Source organism: Drosophila sulfurigaster, chromosome 2L, assembly GCF_023558435.1.
Source record: "Drosophila sulfurigaster albostrigata strain 15112-1811.04 chromosome 2L, ASM2355843v2, whole genome shotgun sequence".
Taxonomy (NCBI): domain Eukaryota; kingdom Metazoa; phylum Arthropoda; class Insecta; order Diptera; family Drosophilidae; genus Drosophila; species Drosophila sulfurigaster.
The window spans coordinates 26,563,823-26,583,302 of NC_084881.1; the positions used below are offsets into that span (position 1 = coordinate 26,563,823).

General features: G+C 36.0%; 1 protein-coding gene across 1 annotated transcript; it reads right to left on the minus strand.

The window, feature by feature from the left end:
- Nucleotides 1-3,011: 3,011 nt before the first annotated feature.
- On the minus strand, nucleotides 3,012-3,921 carry LOC133844590 (C-type lectin 37Db-like). Its single transcript, XM_062278662.1, has 2 exons — nucleotides 3,813-3,921; nucleotides 3,012-3,752 (listed from the first exon to the last, which is right to left on the minus strand). The coding sequence occupies exons 1-2, from the start codon at nucleotides 3,867-3,869 to the stop codon at nucleotides 3,108-3,110; spliced, it is 702 nt and encodes a 233-aa protein (XP_062134646.1). The 5' UTR covers nucleotides 3,870-3,921; the 3' UTR covers nucleotides 3,012-3,107.
- Nucleotides 3,922-19,480: the final 15,559 nt, after the last annotated feature.

The window sequence follows — 19,480 nt, forward strand, 5'->3', positions numbered from 1 at the left end:
AAAACAAATATACTAAAAATATACCACTAAAATACTAAAGTGGTACTAAAATACTAAATACCAAATACTATATTTGGTATATCGATATAATACTGCATTTTTAATATACCAGAGAGAGCAAAATATACCAGAATATACCAAAAGTATTTCTTAAAAAACTTCTACAATTTTTATTTGATCACAACCAAATTTTCAGAAATCTTAAATACTTTAGTTATTATTGTATGTACCAAAACTTTTACCAAAATATACTATTTATGCTCAGGAAGAAATAACTCTCTAAAAGCTAGAATGAGTAATGTATTCATTTATTTTATTGTCGCTGAAATAAAGCAAAGCTATAAAGTTTGACTATAGAAAATTATAAATCATGTTAAGTAATGTGATATTAAAAATTTAATACATTTTTAGACTAAATCATTTAGATTTATAGTTAGCTAACATAAAAAACAATTTAGCTCAACATTAAATTATGTTGTTTATAATTTGAATTTTACGAGTCGTATACGTAATATAAAATAATAGTAGAGCACGTGTCTAATGCTTTGCTTAATTGGTTGAGCGATGGTATAGTTGAAATATTAAATGAAAAATATGCCGTATTTCATATCTTTATATGTCGAAAACAAAGGCCAAAAAATCATTGGTAGAAAAATATAAAAATGGGATAAAAAATGCGAAATGAAAATAAAATAATTTCTTGTTCACTGAGCTATCGAATATGAATTGATTCAATTGAGCTAGGCATTTGGCTTAACTGCCAAAAAGATTGTGCCACAGACAGGTTGTGCCTGCTACTCAAGTTGTGGATAAAGAAAAAGGCAAAAGTCGAGTGTGCCACATTAGGTCAAATGTCTGATAAAAATTGAAATGTTTCGCATGTGTGTGGAAAGAAAATTAATTTTTCTGAACTTATCAAGTGCGCTTTCAATTGTGCAACACTGTGGCACGGTGGCAAGGTAACGCAAGGTAACATTTCGTGCTGTCGAGTGCACTCATCATACTTTTGCTCTCGCATTCTCAGATATGAGAGAAGGCGGACAGCATGTGAATATGGACATGGCTACCTCTTTTGTTGTTGTTGTTGTTGTTGCTGTTGTTGCAACTGCTGGTTGCATTGCAAATTTGCAGCTGAACATGCAACGTGCATTTGGCAGTCCGCACAATAATCCAGATGGAGATGGAGAACGAGTTGCCGAGTTTAAAAGCCACAGACGCTGCCAATATTGACTGAGCCAACGAACGAACGAGTTGCTGCTTTTTCCTTTCTCTGCTTTTTTTTTATGTATCCTTGCAATGCAATGCGAGAGTATTTTTAATAAAATAAACCCAGAAATGTAATCAACATAAAGGATTTCACACAGCACAGACATCACAGACACACACATAAGCAAACATATATGAAATTTTTGTGCTGCGCATTGGAACGCTTAACGAGATACGTAGATACACGTAGATATCATTGACGTTGCACCACCGCCTCCCACAGAAAAACCCACCCACAGTGCAAGAGCAGAAGGAAGACGGAAAAAAAAGCAAAAACCAAAGTACGAAACCCTTTATGAAATGCTGCTGCTGTTGCTGCTGCTGATGATGTTGCTGCTCTTGCTATTGCAGAACGTGTTTGTGTGTATCTTTGAGATACATTTGCAATTATCGTGACTTGAGCTTGCAGTAGCTACGAGCTGTGGTCCACAGTCTGGGCAGCCCTGAGTTGGCCACATGTCGGTGACAGTTTATTAAATCGATTACTTTCGGTTTTGATATTCTAAATACACATATTTTACAAGCCAGCCCAGAGAACGAGACACAGTCCAGAGTCTGAGACTGACTCTGAGGTTGGGGCTGAGGCAAAGTCAGACCACCCACCGTTTGATGGTCAATGCTTTAGTTGTTGTACACACTGATGAGCTTGCTACAGCAGCAGTTGTATAAGCTCGTGACGGAGCCAACAATAGAACTCGTTGAACTCGTGCAGGAGCATTTGAGAGATTAGTTTATTGTTAATCAAACACAGCACACAACACAACAAAAAAAATAGAGAAAAGAGTAAAGAGAGATGCTAAAAATATATCGTTATTGCATTAAATTGACTTTGAAATTGACAGCGTTTGAAATTACGAGCTTGTCCACCTGGCAAAATGCTTTCAAAAACTCTCTTCCTTGTTCCTCCCAACTCGATGTCTGCTTTTCGGTTTCGTGTCTGTGTCCTGTCCAAACATATATTTGCTTTATGCATAATTCTAATCAATGTTGTCGTTGCTGATTTTGACATTTGCTTTTTGCCCAAAATTGGCTAAAATTGCCAAATGCCAATTTCGTTTGTCATTAAGGCCATTCGAAGTGCGTTCGAATTGATTTCTTTGATGCTTCTGCCAACTGCCGACTAACTAAATATATTTGATTTGATTTGATTTGCATTGCAAATCTCAGTTCAAAAACTCAAATATTTTATTATAATCATCTGCCAAATTGGATCCATTGTTTCTTTTACCCCTCGCGCTAAGCAATTATGAATATTAATCGACAGTTTTAGGTTTAAATCTTTTCGAGCAAATGCCTAAACATAGTTTAACTTGTGACGTAGTCAAGACATTTGCTGGCCTTAAACAGTTTGTATAAAATTGGTCGAAGAGACTTTGAAGAATTTTTTAAAATTAGAATTGTAAAATTCGAATTCTTAAAAGGCGTAGAAATCTTATGAAGGTAATTAAAAAGACATTAAATAAAAGTTGTCAATTTTAAGCGCAAAGAATTGGAAATGAAAGGAATAAGATTGAGGTTGTTTTCAAAGATTTGTAGCTTATTAAAGTCATAGTTTATATATTGGGGTTCTCTTCAAGAAATATTTATAAATAAATTTTTATAGACGAGAGTGCTCGACTCTGAGATACCGCTACCTATATTGATAAAAAACAAGTAAGAAAGCTACAGCTACAGAATTAAAAATGCGTTAAACTTGCCACATTTGTGGAACACACACCCCGTGTATGTGTGTTATTATTTTGCAAGCATAGAAGTTTTATTTGTTTTGAATTTATTTTGAAATTTACGCCAGAAATATTAACAAATATACAGGACATTTGAATATTTTTTCACTACAGATTTTAGTGTTGGTTTCTAAATTCACAAATAAACAATTGTTCTTTACTGCAAGAAAAATCATTCATTTGGTAAATATTCGAATTTATTTCGCCGCAATGTTCTATTTTGTTGTAATTATCTGGTTGCCCTGATCTCCAAATTAAATAAGATGCCCTGCTACCCGTGGCTACCGAAACATATTCTCCTTCATTAGCTAAATCGTTAATGTCAATCCAATAATCCGTTGAAGGTGGCAATATTTTTTTGATGGCATCGATTTCATGCTGATTCTTGAAACTAATCAAATGTCCACCAATGGCAGTACATCTGTTTGCAGCTTGAAACCAATTGACCTTTTCATTTTTTTCTATGTAATAGTATTTCGAACCAATTTTCTGATAAGGTAACCCAACTTCAGCATTTTTTACTTCTATCAGTTTCTGTAAATTTTGCAACTTTTCCTCGACCTTCTCATTTTGCGAAGCCATGTTTTGCAAAATTGTATTTGTTTTCGCTTCCAAATGCTCCATTGATTTCTTGAATTCAGACAGATTCTCCGCCTCATGCTTCAAGTTGTCCACTTCCCTCTGTAAGCTTTTCGAGCGATCTAGGATAGGCTTTATGGTGCTAAAGCATAAGGATTGAAATTCGTTTTTCTCTTTGCAGTTCTATAGAAAGAAATTCTAGTTCAATATCATTCTCAAAAATAATTAAGCAGTAGCACTTACTTCAGCGTTGCTGCGCAGAACAAAGACCAAGAGAAGAAGCGCGAGTATTAGATTCATTTTAATTCAAGCGAAGTGCACGATGTGTGTATTTTGAATAACTGTGCCTCTTTTGTGAGTAGCGAGGGCTTATATAGCCCGATTATACTATAATTGGCATAGAGACAAGTAATTAAATTATTAATGTCTTAAGCGCAATGAGTTTCAAATTTTGATTTTCCCAGAACTAACAATCGTCGATAACCCACAGAGTATTATAGTAGGTCACATTCCAGAAGTAAAAAAGGTCATCCAAATTCGGACCGTTGACATTGACGTCTATTATTCTTAGAATTCTGATTGTTGTTTGTTTTTCAAATTAATCACGTTTTTCTCGCATGATTCTATAGAGAGAAGAAAGAAAGATACAGTCAAGTGTGAGATACCCTCTATGATTTAATAAAACCATATTCTAAAACTATACCAAAAATATATACTTCAAAAATACTAAAATATACCATAGGTTATTTTTGATATATTTAAAATAAACTACACTTAACATTTGGTATATAATGTACTACATTCACTATATTCGGTATGTTTATGTTATACTGCATTCAAAATTTACTTTCTATTACAAAATATACCAGATTGTCAACCAAAGCAATTAATAAATCTAATAAGTCTACTTGTAGAGCATTCTATAAACTATCTCAATCTCTACCACACTTTGCTTAGAGACAAGTAATTACATATATTATATATATTATTATATTCGAATTTGGCTTTCGTCGATAACCCACAGAGTATTATAGGTTACATTCCAGAAATAAAATATGTCATCAACATCCGGACTTGACATTGACATCTATTATTCTTAGAATTCTGATTGTTGTTTGTTTTTCAAATTAATCACGTTTTTCTCGCATGATTCTATAGAAAGAAGAAAGAAAGCTGCAGTCCAGTGTGCTCGACTATGAGATTCCGGCTACCCATTTTTAATAAAAGCAAAATATTGCGGTATTATTTTCAAAATATACCAAAAAGTCTACAAAAATACTAAAAATATACCAAATGGTATATTTGGTATATCGATATCGGACGGACAGACGGACATGGCTAGATCGTCTCGGCTATTGATGCTGATCAAGAATATATATACTTTATAGGGTCGGAGATGCCTCCTTCTACCTATTACAAACATTTCCTGCCGGCACAAAGTTATAATACCCTTCTACCCTATGTGTAGCGGTTATAAAAACAATGCCAAAGACTATATTGGTATATTGGCTGGTATATTGGTATATATGTACCAAAGGTTATATTCGGTATATTGATATAGTACTACATTCAAAATATATCTATACTAAAAAAATTCCAAGTACTATATTTAGTATATTGACATATACTACACAGTACAAAGTATAGCAGATTGTAGTAGGCTTTTTTCTCTTATAAAAGTAATAAATTATATCTGTCGATGCCAGATGATGGCAGGTGTGACCAATCAAAACAGCTGACAGTGTGGTCGCGATCAATTGATATCGATAGTGACAAAGCTAGTATACTGTGCGTGTGACCTTGTCACACGCGCAGTCACACTGATCTAGTTTATCCTCACGTTGGTCACCCTGCCCGCTTTTAGTGCTTTTTCCTAATAACTTATGTTCTACTATTCTTCTCAGCACAACAAGTGCATTTCCAAGTGCAATAAAAGTAATTGTAAAAGTTACAAATTGTATTTATAATATGTTAAAATATATGTTTTAAAATAAGTTGTACTTAAATTTCTCCATTACGGAAATTTCCTTATATTCAAAAATTTATCTTCGTTATTGCTTATGTTAAGCTGCCGCAAATTGTTGCCGTGTGGCAGTCACAATAAGTATCGCCATCAGCGAGTGGCGAGTTGTTTGTTTGGCATTTGTCTGGCTGGTGTTGCGAATGATTCGCTTGATTTTTATGATGAACATGCAACACGCTGCAGTTGTTTTGTTTGCTCCGTTTGAGACTGCATTAAACTTGACAATTTATGGCGATTGGCTTTGGCTTTTACTTTCATTGTGCCTCCGAAAAGTTGCATGTTCGTGCAGCGCATGTTGCTGAGTATTTGATGGTATTCGTGTGTGTGTGTATTGCTGATTAGCCGCCAGCCACAAAAGTCAAAAGCGCTGCATGTTGCAGTTGCAGCCCGGCAATTATTCAAAAAGCGCTTAAATTATTGCATCGCATCGTTTTAGTATGTTGAACGCGTTGTTTTCTAGTTTGTCTGCTTGTAAATTTACAACGAGTCTGGAAGTTGTTGTTGCAGTTGTTGTTGCCTCAACCCAGAAGCGTTTTAGCAACCACGCGCATCCCAACAAAACTAGGCATCATCAAACTGCACATCAGCAACTGTTGCAGTTGAAGATGGTTGCAGCAGCAGCAGCAGCAACAACTGCCCACATCATGTGCACGCAATCGATGCCGCCATCAGCATCCACATGCAATGATCGAGCTTGCTCTTCACTCTCTCTCTCTCTTTCTCCCTTCATCCCGCCTTGCAACTCGCGTTTGTGGCAACTGCACCACATGTGGCCATTTGGTGGAAGGGCATTGCGATAATCACAGCGGCCACCGATCACCGATCAACGATCACCGATCACTGTTCAGCGATCCAGCTTTTTTTTCGTTGTTGTTGTACTTCTTTTTCTGGTGTTAATATAGAAGTATCTAAAGTATCTAAAATGTAGAAGCTCTGACGTCCCGAGAATTTCGCCATGGGAGTCTGATAATCTAGCGAAATTTGTGTTTGTTGCATGGCAACTGGTTTTTTTTTCATTCTTTTTCAGTCGGCTTTGCTCGTGTCTTCAAGTCATAAAAATTTGTGTTGAGCTCATCTAATCGGACAGCAGAGTTTTAACAGCTAATTGCTGCTTTTAATATGACTTGTGGGCAGTTTGAAAATAAATTAATATCAAGCGATGAATTAAGGAGTAAAGAAATTATATTTTATGAATATATCTATAATTATTGAAATTATCTTTAATTATTTCTCAAAGCCTTAATAATATTTTTTGTCGGGCTTAATAGTAAAATAGGACGGTATAATTTTGAAACTTTACCAAATGAATATATGAATATGAATGAACTAAAATAGTCTCATTGTTTACTTGGGTTACTGTTATGTTTAAAATATAACAGGTAGTGAAATTTTCAGATATAGTACCACATTTAAAATGTACCTTAGAGTACAAAGGACATATACCAAATTGTCAGGCAAAGCAACTAAGATCTGTATTAAATAGGTGTTTTTTTTTTCTATACAAAGCTATTCCTCAAATAACATTGACAGCAATCTTCTAACTTGTTAATATACAATGAAGGTCAAATCTTTATTGTTTATTTTAATGTCATTTTACAGAATTAATTTACCTTCAATGTAAAAAAAATGAGTATTTTTCCCCAGCATACTAGATCATCAATAAAGATAATAATAAATAAATACTTTCATATTATATTTCTTCAGACATGCCATTTAAAGCTCCTATAATGTTTCCTTTTAGGCCACAAATAGTTGGATTGTAGTGTGAAACTATTCATTAGTCGATTAAGTATATCGATACGAATATGACGATTATGAAAAAAGAGTTTCCAAATAATTCTTTATACACATATTTTTCAATATTGTTCTGAAGAGTTTGTACAATATTTATATATTCAACAGTTTGCAATTCCATTTAATTTTCTTTTTTATACCTTAGTATTCTGTAATAGATTAAATATATATAAATTCGAATACAAAGACTCAAGAAATTTCTTTAGAGCTTCTTATCTTTTATTGCCTCATTAACATTATCTAGAGTTTCTACAACATTTCGATATTAAATAGTTTGTAATCCTTGCGTTTAATCCATTTTTAATTAACATTATCATTAAATGTCTCGACTCGCAATGAATAAGCTACCTATTCACGTTAATTTAATGAGTGCATGCTGTCATCTTAACGAGTATCCATTGAATTATTTAAAGAGAGACAATCACATGAGTACTCAACACACTCGTGCCTTCCTTTGTCTCAGATCTCCGAGTGTTGTGCATCAATTTGGCTTGCACAAATACGAAATAATTGCATATTCATGTGGGTGGCAATGGCAGTACAACAATCCGTCTCGCCCCTTCCTCTTCCCCCAACCCCTCCCTAGAGTGTGTGTGTGTATCAATTCAACGCCTAATTGATTGTGCTTGCAACAATTGTCTGGGGCACCGACTGGGAGGAATGTCAATGCTAATAATCGCCATGTAAATTGCCTATGAATATCAAATAGTCTGCGAAAAGTGCTTTTGGCTCGTGTCTCGAGAACTGAGCTTGATTGATGCACTTTAGTGATACCTCGCATTAAAATCCATCATTTAATTGGCAGCATCTAAGCGACATTTATGGATTGTTTTAAAAACTGGCCTTGACCGCAGTTGAAATTCACCTGGAGTTAGAAACTGACTCGAGTTGTGAGTTGCCAATCAATTTCTTGCGTGGGTCCTCAGCTCCCTCCTCCTCAGTTCCCCCCCTCATCTTTGACTTGTCAACCAGCCATTGACTTGACTTGGCCACAGACAGGCTCGCATTTTTTTCTCATGGTGCCAAAGTCCTAAATTATTTTCAGACTGGTTTTCAGCTAAATAATGATGCCTGTCAATGCCAACTGACAGCTGAGCTAATAATTGCTTGATTACTTGATCTCTCTCTCTCTCTCTCTGTCTGTCTGTCTGTGTCTCAGCGAGGTGCATTCAATTGGCAAATATCTACAAATCGCATGCCTCAAATTTACGTCTTATTTAGAGTCTTGGCTGTAAAAGATGTAGACTTTTGATTGGATCTTATTGCCAAGAGATTGAACTCATACTTTAAACAATCAAAATTTAAGATTGTATGATCCCGATTTAAGATTTTGCTTCTTGGTTCAATTTTAAGATCGAATCTATCTATCTATCTTGTTTAAACTTTGACATATGTACAAACAATCTTGATTCAAGATTTGATTCTTGATTTCAGAACGTTTTTTCTTTCTGTGTATAAAATAATATGAAAATATACTTCAATATTTAAAGAAATGTTTCAATTCTTCTATAAATTTCATATGAAAGTTTTGTCAAATCTTTTGTCTGAATCATTTTAAAAACAATGTTATAAATATGAATCAATATCGACTTAGATTAAAGAGCTACAACTGCAATAACATGGTCTCTGATCGAATTATAAATGCTGCGAAATTAATCTTTGATTCGCTGTTAATAATGGCCACCTTTGTATCCATTCAAAAATCTCGCTTAAGTAATAGCTATTGATTTTTTTTATTGGGTTTTTGCTAAGCTTGAAGAGAACACATAAATTGAAAAAAAAAAGTTTAATTTCAAGTCCGGACATTTAATATTGATTAATTTTTTGGCTCGCATTGTGGCAAGCGGTCTTAATAGCATCGCATCTACACTCGCTCAATGATACAACCGATAGAGATAGAGATACACAGCTACAGATACAAAGATACATGTGCTTAAAAGACAAGACAGCAGAGACTAAGACCCCAAAGCGAATCGAGTCGAGTCGACTCGTCCCGTAAATAAATATAAACAAGGCGGCGAGCAGCGAGGAGATGAGAGACGAAATGAGAGAGCAGCGCAAAGCAAAAAAAAAAAGCTAAAACTCATTGAAGACAACATCCCCAATTGACGGTAAATCACTCAAGATGACATCTATCGATGGGGCCCGACAGATAAGAGCGTTTCGTCTCGTTTTCGCACTTTTACACAATCAACTCGGGCACGTCGAAGACACCGCGCAGAAGTTGCAAACACAACACCAGAGCCATCTCTCTGTCACTGTTCTGACTGCCACATTTTGTTTTTTTTTTTTTCCTTTTGCTTTGCTTTTGCCTGCCACACACAGCGAGAAAGAGAGCGCGTCTCCTCGCCGGGGGACATTGGGATTGGATTCTCAACTTGGGTTTGAGTTTGGGTTTTGGGACAAGCGACATAATCATGAAGCATGCCAACTTGACGTCATTGCAATTTAAAGCTAGGCCACATTCGATACACAGACAGCAAACATAGCTTCAGTCTCTCTCTGCTCACACAGTCCCCATCGCATTTCCACAGCCCCCACAGTGACAAATCAAAGGAGGCACACAGACGAGCCAAAGGAGCCACCCAACAAAGTATCACTGTATCAGCTTCAAGCTCCAAGCAAGTGTGTGCTTATGCCACGGCCAGACAAACTTCAGAAGAAGAGACCAATGACATACTGACGTCGTCAGAGCGTGCTCTGACTTTGACAAGGCACAGTGGGACAGCAGTTGTGGTTGGGCTGTCAAAATTTATGTGCATACTATTTTGCCTCCTCTGAGGATTTTAAAAAACTTTGACATAAGTGATTTTAATCGGAAAGGGATTACTTTGAAGGGGATGAAATTAATCTATAAGAATAAATACATTTCTTTTTGCTATTTGAATAATTTTAAAAACAAATTATTCAAATTATTAAAAACATTCATATTCAAATTATTTCATTCTAAAGATATCTCAATAATAGTTTGTGTATGTAAAGAATGTAATGATAAATGAAATTCCCCATCTTTTTTTTGTTTAATTGCTGATCCACTTATACGAAACTTATAGTAATGGTAAGCATCTTGCATCTTTTAATATTTCATATTATCATTATTCATAATTTCAAATGACTTTCTATGTCCTTCTTTACTTTTGAATTTATGAAAACTTTTCTACTATGTGTTGCACTGTAATAAGTTGTTTCAATTGACAAAAATGAAATACCAAGTTGAAAACATATTTCTTTACATAAAAAAGATTTAAAATTGCATTGTCTTAATACAAAACTAGCTTGATTTTTCGATTATTTTTTTTAAAAGATCTCAATTAAACATTCGCTAATAATTTAATAATTTATTTTCAATATCAAACATTTGTACTACTATATACTAATTATACTACTATATACTATACTATATACTGTACTATATACTATTCTTTTTACCACTATTATATTACCATTGCAAACTCTGTTGATAGTTTACAAATTGAAGCTTTTGTCCCACTGTGCCTGAGACAGTAGCCTGTGTTCGGTCAATGAGCGTAGGAGAGTACAAAACTACTGCGAAATGAGTGATTTATAGTTAGGGAATCGAATTGAAGTTGATGGCAAGAAGCACAGAAAGAGAGTGATAGAGAGAGAGAGAATTAGTAAGAGAAAAAGAGAGAGAGCAATTGCTTGGCAACAAATGAAGGAGACATGCTGAGAAAGACGACTGAATAAGATGTGCAAGCGCTGACAGACTGGCGAACTGACGTGACGACGCCATTGCGTCCCCATCTGAACCATTGACAGAGTGTAGAACGTTCCAAAAATTAAATGTAGCAAAATGGTTGGCAGTTGCCACAGAAAGAAGAAGAGAGTGGGGGAAGCGAAGCAGTCTGAGGGTTGAGAAACTGAAGCTGAAACTGAAACAGAGGAAGAAGAGTTCGATAAGCGTAAAATAAAGGGACATTGCCTGGTGGTTGTTGTTGTCTGGACTGTGATATATCACACGCAACATTAAATCAAACCCAAGGAATTGCCAGGCCCAAGATGCGGAAGGTGTGGAGACGGGCGCAGAGGGGAGGTGAGCAGCAAGTAAATGATGGCCGGGATTCGGTTTTTTTTCCTTCTTTTTTTTTGGTTCTGCTTCCTTTTTGCTTTTGCTTGGCAACTGCGACTCACATGAGCTGTCACTTTGACAATTTACTGGCAAAAACGCTGAAAGCCAAGCGCGAAATGCGAGAGCGAGAAAGAGAGACAGAGACAGAGACAACGATAGACATTGTTGGCTCGCACTTATCTGATGGATTCCTTGCTATTTTTCTTCACATGCTTGTCGTCCTCCTTCATCGTCTCGCGAACGTTTCTTCGGGGCGTTCAGAGCCACAGTAACGAACTTTTCGTGTTGTGCAATTTGAAAGCTCAGCAGAATGGCAAAGCAGAGAGTGAGGAGCGGAATAGGGGGAGGGGCTGCACTTGGGAGCCGGGGCAGCACTAAAGAGTGAACGAGAGCATGAATAATATTTATGAGGATGAAATGTTCCCAAAAGCGACATAAATATGTCCACAGCACCCGCACATGAAACGCGCCTCAGCATAAAATGCGTTGAAATGCGGCGCGTTGAAGGCAACGACGAAGTCGACGAAAGAGCAAAGGAGGGGATGGGGAAGGGGTGTAGTAGCTCTTTCTCTCTTGATAGGGGTTGTATATCGTATGGGTAGAAAATACATACAGCTCGTGTTGGTCGTGTAAATGTGACACTGCTGCTCTAGGAGCAACAGCAACAGCAAGAGCAACAGCAACAACTGAGGGCAGAGGGCAAAGCATTGTCCTATTACTGTGAGGGACATGTTAATGCCACAACGAGACAGCTAATAATTACGGCCATATATATGGCAGATAGAAGGACATGCCAGGATATGTGCGGCAGATAAGTATGCGAGCAGTAGAGCCGAGCTGCAATAATTAAGTAAATCAGCTTGATGGAAAACCTAGCCAAGGGTGATTTTGAAGAACTACTAAATACTAAGATCATGGTGGTGATAATTATTATAGAAACGAACATATGGCAAAAGGAATAAAAAGGTTATAAACTGGTGTAAAAAAGAGAATGAATACACGATTTTGAAAAAGGTATTTTGGTGGAAATTTCTTCTACAAAACAATAATATTGAATAAAGCAAATTAGAAATTAAATTATGTGAAATAGGAATAAATAACTAAATATATTCATTTTAAAATACATATAATGAATTAATATACCGCAAAAATACTAAAAATATACCAAAGGCTATTATTAATATGATTTTACATTCAAAATATACCATAGAGTGCAAAATATACCACATTACCAACCAAAGCAGCTAGCTATAAAAATTCACAAAATATCAAATTATACGTTTAAACGGTTCTCTAAACCTTAAAAATCACAAGTCCTCCGCAACAATTTTATGGGGTTACTTTTTGAGTTTTAAATAATAATCTATTGAAAATAAAATGAAATGAATAAGATTTCCCTCTCTTTTCTATCTCTCTCTCTCTCTCTCTCTCTCTCTCTCTCTCTCTCTCTTTTCTATTAAATGTAATATTAAATACTAGATTTAATGTAATAAAAAAATAAAAATGTCATTATGGAACAGGAAACATTCCTCAGGATGTAATATTGGAAATATTCCTTAGTATATACTATTGGAAATATTCCCCAGTATATTGTATTAAACAGTACATAGAATATTCAATACTATATACTGTATATACTATATATATATTGAGGAATTTTTTCTTTGCCATGTTGTCTCTTTTCTTATGTCAATGGGTCTGTACTTTATACATCATTAAACTCAAGATCCCATCAGCCATGCAGCAATGGTGTTAATCAGAGCGTAGACATTTTCTGGCACTTTTTGAGACATGAGACAAATCATGAGACAAATCAATCAAATTTAAGGGTTGATTTTACACCCCGACAAATGCTGTAGACAGTGTCTGCTCTGGCTGTGAAGTGAAGCAACCCCAGTCGAGTTGATGGATAGCTGTCATTAGCAGCAGGACAGATGCTAGGCATATGAAAATAAAAGAGCAGAAGAGACTGGCCAATGATGAAACAGCGCAGAGTGGAAGGCAAAAATGAAAATAAACGGGAGAAGAAATAAGATGGCAGCGCACAGAAGACAGGAAGTATTAAATCAATAAGAGAAAAAACAAAACTTAAAGCGACCGCATGCAAATGACTAATTCGTTAATTGAAATGCCAATCAACTAATGAAAAAAGCAACAGCAATAAATAAATGAATAAAATGAGAGAAGAAGAAAACGAAGAGAGACAGCAAAACAGCAAAAGGGAAGCTGCTGCATCATGTCAGAGATTGATAGCCAGTGAGTAAAAAAATTGAAAGCCGCCGCAAGAGTTTGCGTGAAAGGAAAATTTCAGAGACATCAATGTCTGTCGCTGTCTCTGTTTCTGTTTGCTGTTTGTGTATGCGAACTCATTAGGCAGCAAACGTAAATCATTTCGATATCGATTAAGAAATATCCACCGCACGCAATGCCACATCGACATTGGCGCCTGCGCAGCTGCCACTGCAATGCGGCAACCTCATCGACTTGCAACAAGCAACATGCAGCAGCAAGCAGTCGCAGCAGCTCGTGCGGCGACAGTGTGCACATCAATTAATGAACCTGTCGCACCAAGCGTAAATTTGTCGCCAGCGGAGCACTGGAGGCGAAGCAGCTGCCCTGCAGCTGGCCACATCTTGCTCCAAGTTGAAACTTGCAACTGCAACTGGCTCCATCGGCTGTCTGACTGACTAACTGACTGACTGACTGACCTGCTTGTCAATCAAGCAAATCATTTTGGCGGCATTGGAATTCGCCTGGCTTTCCGCATGACTGCGCACACCTGTCATAATCAATCACATCTCGATGAGATTATAATGCATCAATTATCGGCGACCCAACCTGGCCGCGTGTGAACACAGCGCCAGCTACTGACCATTCCCCCCTTTCACCCAGACTCGGACTTGACTGATCTCTATGTGTGGAGCACTCACATTGACTTCAGTCTGTCTGAGACCGGATTGATATCGATACTGCATATCCGGCTAAAGCTAAAGCTGCGGCCTTGCATTTAAAAGTCGCCATCAAATAGATTCAACTTGCAATCGAATGCTGGAAATAATTGTCAATCTTGTTGCGCTGTTTAATTATGATTAAAAGCAGATGATTGATAAGCTCGGGCAAGTCCCAAGATGTTGTATATTAAGTGAAGTATTTCAATAAGATCATTTAGCTAGAGCTGAAGACAATGAAAATTTAAGCAGCTGCAACTTAAGCAGCTTGATATTTTTGTTCAATACAAAATTTAATTCAAATATATTGCATTCAGATTTGTACTTAGTTTTCCCCAATTTCTTTAAATGTGTTAAGCCGACAAGTTGAAATGGGAGTTTTTAAGTTTAAATTTACGATCAATTGTCAACTATAAATTTATCTTTATATATAAGGTGTTTTAAGCTGAATAGTTATATCTGATATACGAAATTATATCTACTCTATAAACTTATTAATTGCTAAACATTAATTATATTCTCTTTCTTTTCAACTTTCAGCAAGTGTTATCTCAATGGAAAGCTCTAAGACTTACACAAGGTAATTTTTATGAAAGTTAAATTTGTATTAATATGAAAGCACTTTCAAAACTTTTTAATAACTATATTTACGCTAATTTTAACCTAAATAATTTATATGAATATATGCAAGATTCAATTATATTTAATTAAAAGAATTTGTAACTCTTTCTAAATTTGCAATATATTTCTCATAATTTTAAATGAGTTATATAATGCAAATAGTTAGAAGAAAGAAAAAGAAATATTGTAGTGATAGAAAGTGTTGCAAACTGTTTTTGTGTAAATAATAACATAAAAAAGTCATCAACTTAGTCTCTTTCTCGTGGATGTTCTTTAAATCCTAGTAAAGAAATATAAATTGAAGGAAATAGCTGAAATGAATTTCTCAATTACAAAGTATAATGATGTTATATAAAATATTTTTATATATAATTTTATTTAATGTCTTACAATCATATTTAGTAAAAATATCTTTTCACTATTTTTTAAAATAATAATTTTTTTTGATAATATTGTATGAAAAATATAAAGTACAGAGTTGAAATATGAACTACAGAAAAAAGTTAGCAACTCTTTCTATAATTTTAACAATATGTCTTTCTCTCTGACCTTCTTTCAATCCAAGCAACAAGTAACGAGATAGAGAAATAGAAGAAAATAACTGAAATTAATTTGTCAATTAAAAAGTATGTGGATCGTCTAGTACTTCAATTACGAGTTGTATTCATGAATGAAGACCTCTGCAACTTCACGCTTTAATGAATGAATGAATGCCGGCGAACAGCGAAAAAAAAAGATGCGCACAGCTTGTTGCAAGTTGCTCATATGTCAACTGCACTAGAGGGCGGGGTGGTATGGTGTGTAGTGAGGGAGAAGAAGAGTCTCGTTTGGCAACTGGGTCACTGTCTAGCTCTGGCGCTACAAAATGCGTAAATATGCGAAATGAAGTCGCGGCGGGGTTGTGAAAGCAGAATGGGTGCAATTGGAAAGGGGAAAGAGGAAAGGGGGAAAGGGGGATGATGAGGCAAAGCCAAAAAGGCTGGAAAAAAAGAGTGAAGCGAGAGTCTGGCGAACAAAATGAAACTCAACGCAACGCAACGAATGAATGAATGAGCGAATGAACTGAGCGAGTGAACGAGCGAGCGAGCGATTGAATGATTTATTTTTGACAGGTTTTTAACTTAAAATTAAAACGGTAAATCAACTTTTGACAGCGGAGGCTGCGACAAGGCTGCCAACAGCAGCATCAACGTCGCCGCAGCTCTTTGCTAATGATGCTGCTGCCAATGTGTGTGTCTCTGTGTATGTGTGTGAGTGTGTATATGTATGTGTGTGAAAGAGTGGCACCCAAATCAAAAGAGGCGAATCGAGCCATGTCGCAACTGAGGAGTCGAGGCGAGGCAACTCCAAAAACAGTTGGCGACAGTTGCTGCCGCTGCCGAAATGTTGCTGTCGCGACAAAAATGTTGCTGTCGCTAACTGTCGCTGCCGCTTGTCGCTTCTGCTGTTGCTGCGGCTGCTTGTCGCTTGTCGCCAACTGGCAGCTGAATGATGAGTGCGCACAGAGGATTCCACTGGGAATATGGGTCGCGACCAATATGTCATTGGCCCTGACTTCCTGCTGGCAAAACTATCGATAAGAGTATAGAAAAAGAAGACAGAGATTCCAAGGGAAACATAACTCACAAATTGTCATAGATTAGCAGATACTAAGTATTTGTGATTTATCGATAGTATGTGAAATGTGAGAAATACAAACTGGCAAAACTATCGATAAGAGTATCGAAAAATTAGACAGCGGTTGCAAAGGAACCATAACTCAGAGATTGTTAAAAATTGAAAGATAGTAAGTAGTCAGAAACAGCTAAGCTTTATTTGTGATTTATCGATAGTATGATAAAAGTGAGAAATTCATGCATTCCAAGGGGAACATAACTCAGATATTGTCATAGGTGAGCAGATACTAAGCAGTACGCGTAAGCTAAGCTATTTATGTGTTTTATTGATAGTATGAGAAAATTGAGAAATATCGATATATTGAATATCGAAAGCAGTAAAAAGAAATACGAGAAATAATTGTTATTAGTGCGGTTTTTTTATATTATCAATTTTAGGTTGAAATTAATTGTTACCGATAGTGATACGATAGTAACATCAATTGTTTTCTATATGTAACTTATATTCTATCATCCAATTATTCATTACTGCACTTTCGCAAAGCGAATTGTGTCTTGAATTTGGTATATTTTCTCTAGAAATATACACAGAAAAGTTTATTCTTGGATTCTTAAACTTATCTCTCAGATACCCTTTAAAATCATCGCTTAAATTCAGAATCAAACGAGTTGGCAAAGTGAGTGTGTGCCCGGATTTGGTCGCGTGCTCAGCTGAGAGATGCGATTGATGAGCTCGAGACCCTCAAAAGTTGTCTTTGGAGCTCGCGACAAACTGCTCACATTTACATAAATGATTTCTTTCCTCTGTTTAATGCGCTGAAAACAAAGCCATAAATTGTCTGTCGCTTAATTCTCTGTCAGTTGAACTGTAATAAATTAATATAAATTTCTTGTCAAACCCAAATGCTCGCAAAAGAACGCGAGAACGTTACACAAGTGCGCCAGAGAGAGAGAGAGAGAGAGAAAACACATTCACATGAGGCAAGAGAAGAGACAACAGACGCGTCACAATGAACGACATCTCTTTTAAGATTGAATCCATTGTTCAGTCAAGAATTGGAAGATTGTCAAAGATTTTTGCATAATCGTTCAATAGATGAACCTTTGATTTACAATACTCTCAGTTATGTTTATTTTATTTATGCTGATTAAATTGTAATTAGAATGGTCAAAGTTCTGCACGAACTGAGAGTTCAAGCTGCCAGACAAATTATCGATAAATTTGCATAAAATGCAACAATATGCTTGAGAGCACACTGTGAGAAACTATACGGAATGGCAATAATCTTAATATGAAATCAAATGTCACGATATGGATATTTATTTGTTGTTGCTGGTATTGTCGCATATCGAAATTGGATTAGACATTCGCTGAGCCTCAGGTGATCTTTTGTTGGAAGACTAGGCATAGAAGAGAGACTCTGCAAGATGCAAGCACGCGCGTGAAGAGACAACAACAAGAACAACAACAACTGAATGCGACAACAGCGAGCGACAACGACGACAACAATCGAAAAACCAAAAACCAAACGAAGCTGAATAAATCAAACTGATTTATTGGCGTCGACGACAACGACGACGACGACGACGAGCCATAGGAAGCAGCCAACAGCCAAGACAATGCTGTTGGTGCATGGAGAGGAGGCAGAGGCAAAGGCAGAGGCAAAGGAGACACATCTGACACATGCAGCAAACAGCTGCAAGGCATGCCCACTTGCTGCGTCTCAAGTCAGGCTAAAGCGATTGGCTAACGATGATGACAACAATAATAAGCCAAGCATTTGCAGTTTTGAGGTGTTCGCTCCGACACCACACAAAAGTTTCAAAGTCGAACTGATCGAACAGTCGAACAGTCTGAAGATCAATTAGCGATACAGACTGCAGTCTAAACATTCAATTGATGGCGCTGCTATGAGATCAGCTTCAAGGCGGATCTAAAGAGCTTATACATAAATATTGCAGAGTCGAAGAACAATTAATCGCTTTCTACTATGTTAAATGATGGCGCGAAATAGCGTTAAAGATATTTTTAGGTGTCTCTATCACAAAGCGGATTGCTAAGAAACTTTCTTCGATTGAATAATGAAAGCAATATTTCAAACATATATGTTGAAAGTATTGAAACATCATTTTTAAATTGAATTATTAAATACCTTTGTATGTTTTGGTATCTGGTATATTTTGCTCTCTGTACCAATGAAAGCCTTCGGTATATTTTAGTTTTTTTCAGTATATTAATTCGATATACATATTTTGAAAATATAGTTTTATTGAAAATGGGTGGCGGGAATCTCAACAAAGTAGATTTCTTATTTGTTGAAATCGGTTTATTTTGTATATTTTTGGTATATTAATATGGTATATTTTCAGAATATGGTTTTATTGAAAATAGGTAGGAGGGAATCTCAGCGGAGTAGCTTTCTTACTTGTTTTTAAGTCTTAATTATTGTATTAGAACGGCATTTAAATTATAAATAGTTATTGGATGTAATTTTAAGAATCTAGTATTTACTAAATAATAATCAAAGTAGGGATATATCTTCAAACATACATTTTTTAAATAATGAATCTTAAAAATGTTAGCTAGCATTTTTAAATATAATTTAAATAATTTAGAATTAGCTAAATGGTGATTAAAGAAGAATAATTTCTTCCCTACTTCATTTCATTTCGAAATACTTCAACAAGCCCTTACGTCATTTCACTTAGGTAAATGGCCCTCATCCAATTTGGATCAGAGTTGCAGTCTTTCATTGTCGTTGCCCTTCTGAATTTCATTTTCGTTCTCGACTTTGCATCAAATTGTTCGTTGTGCTTGT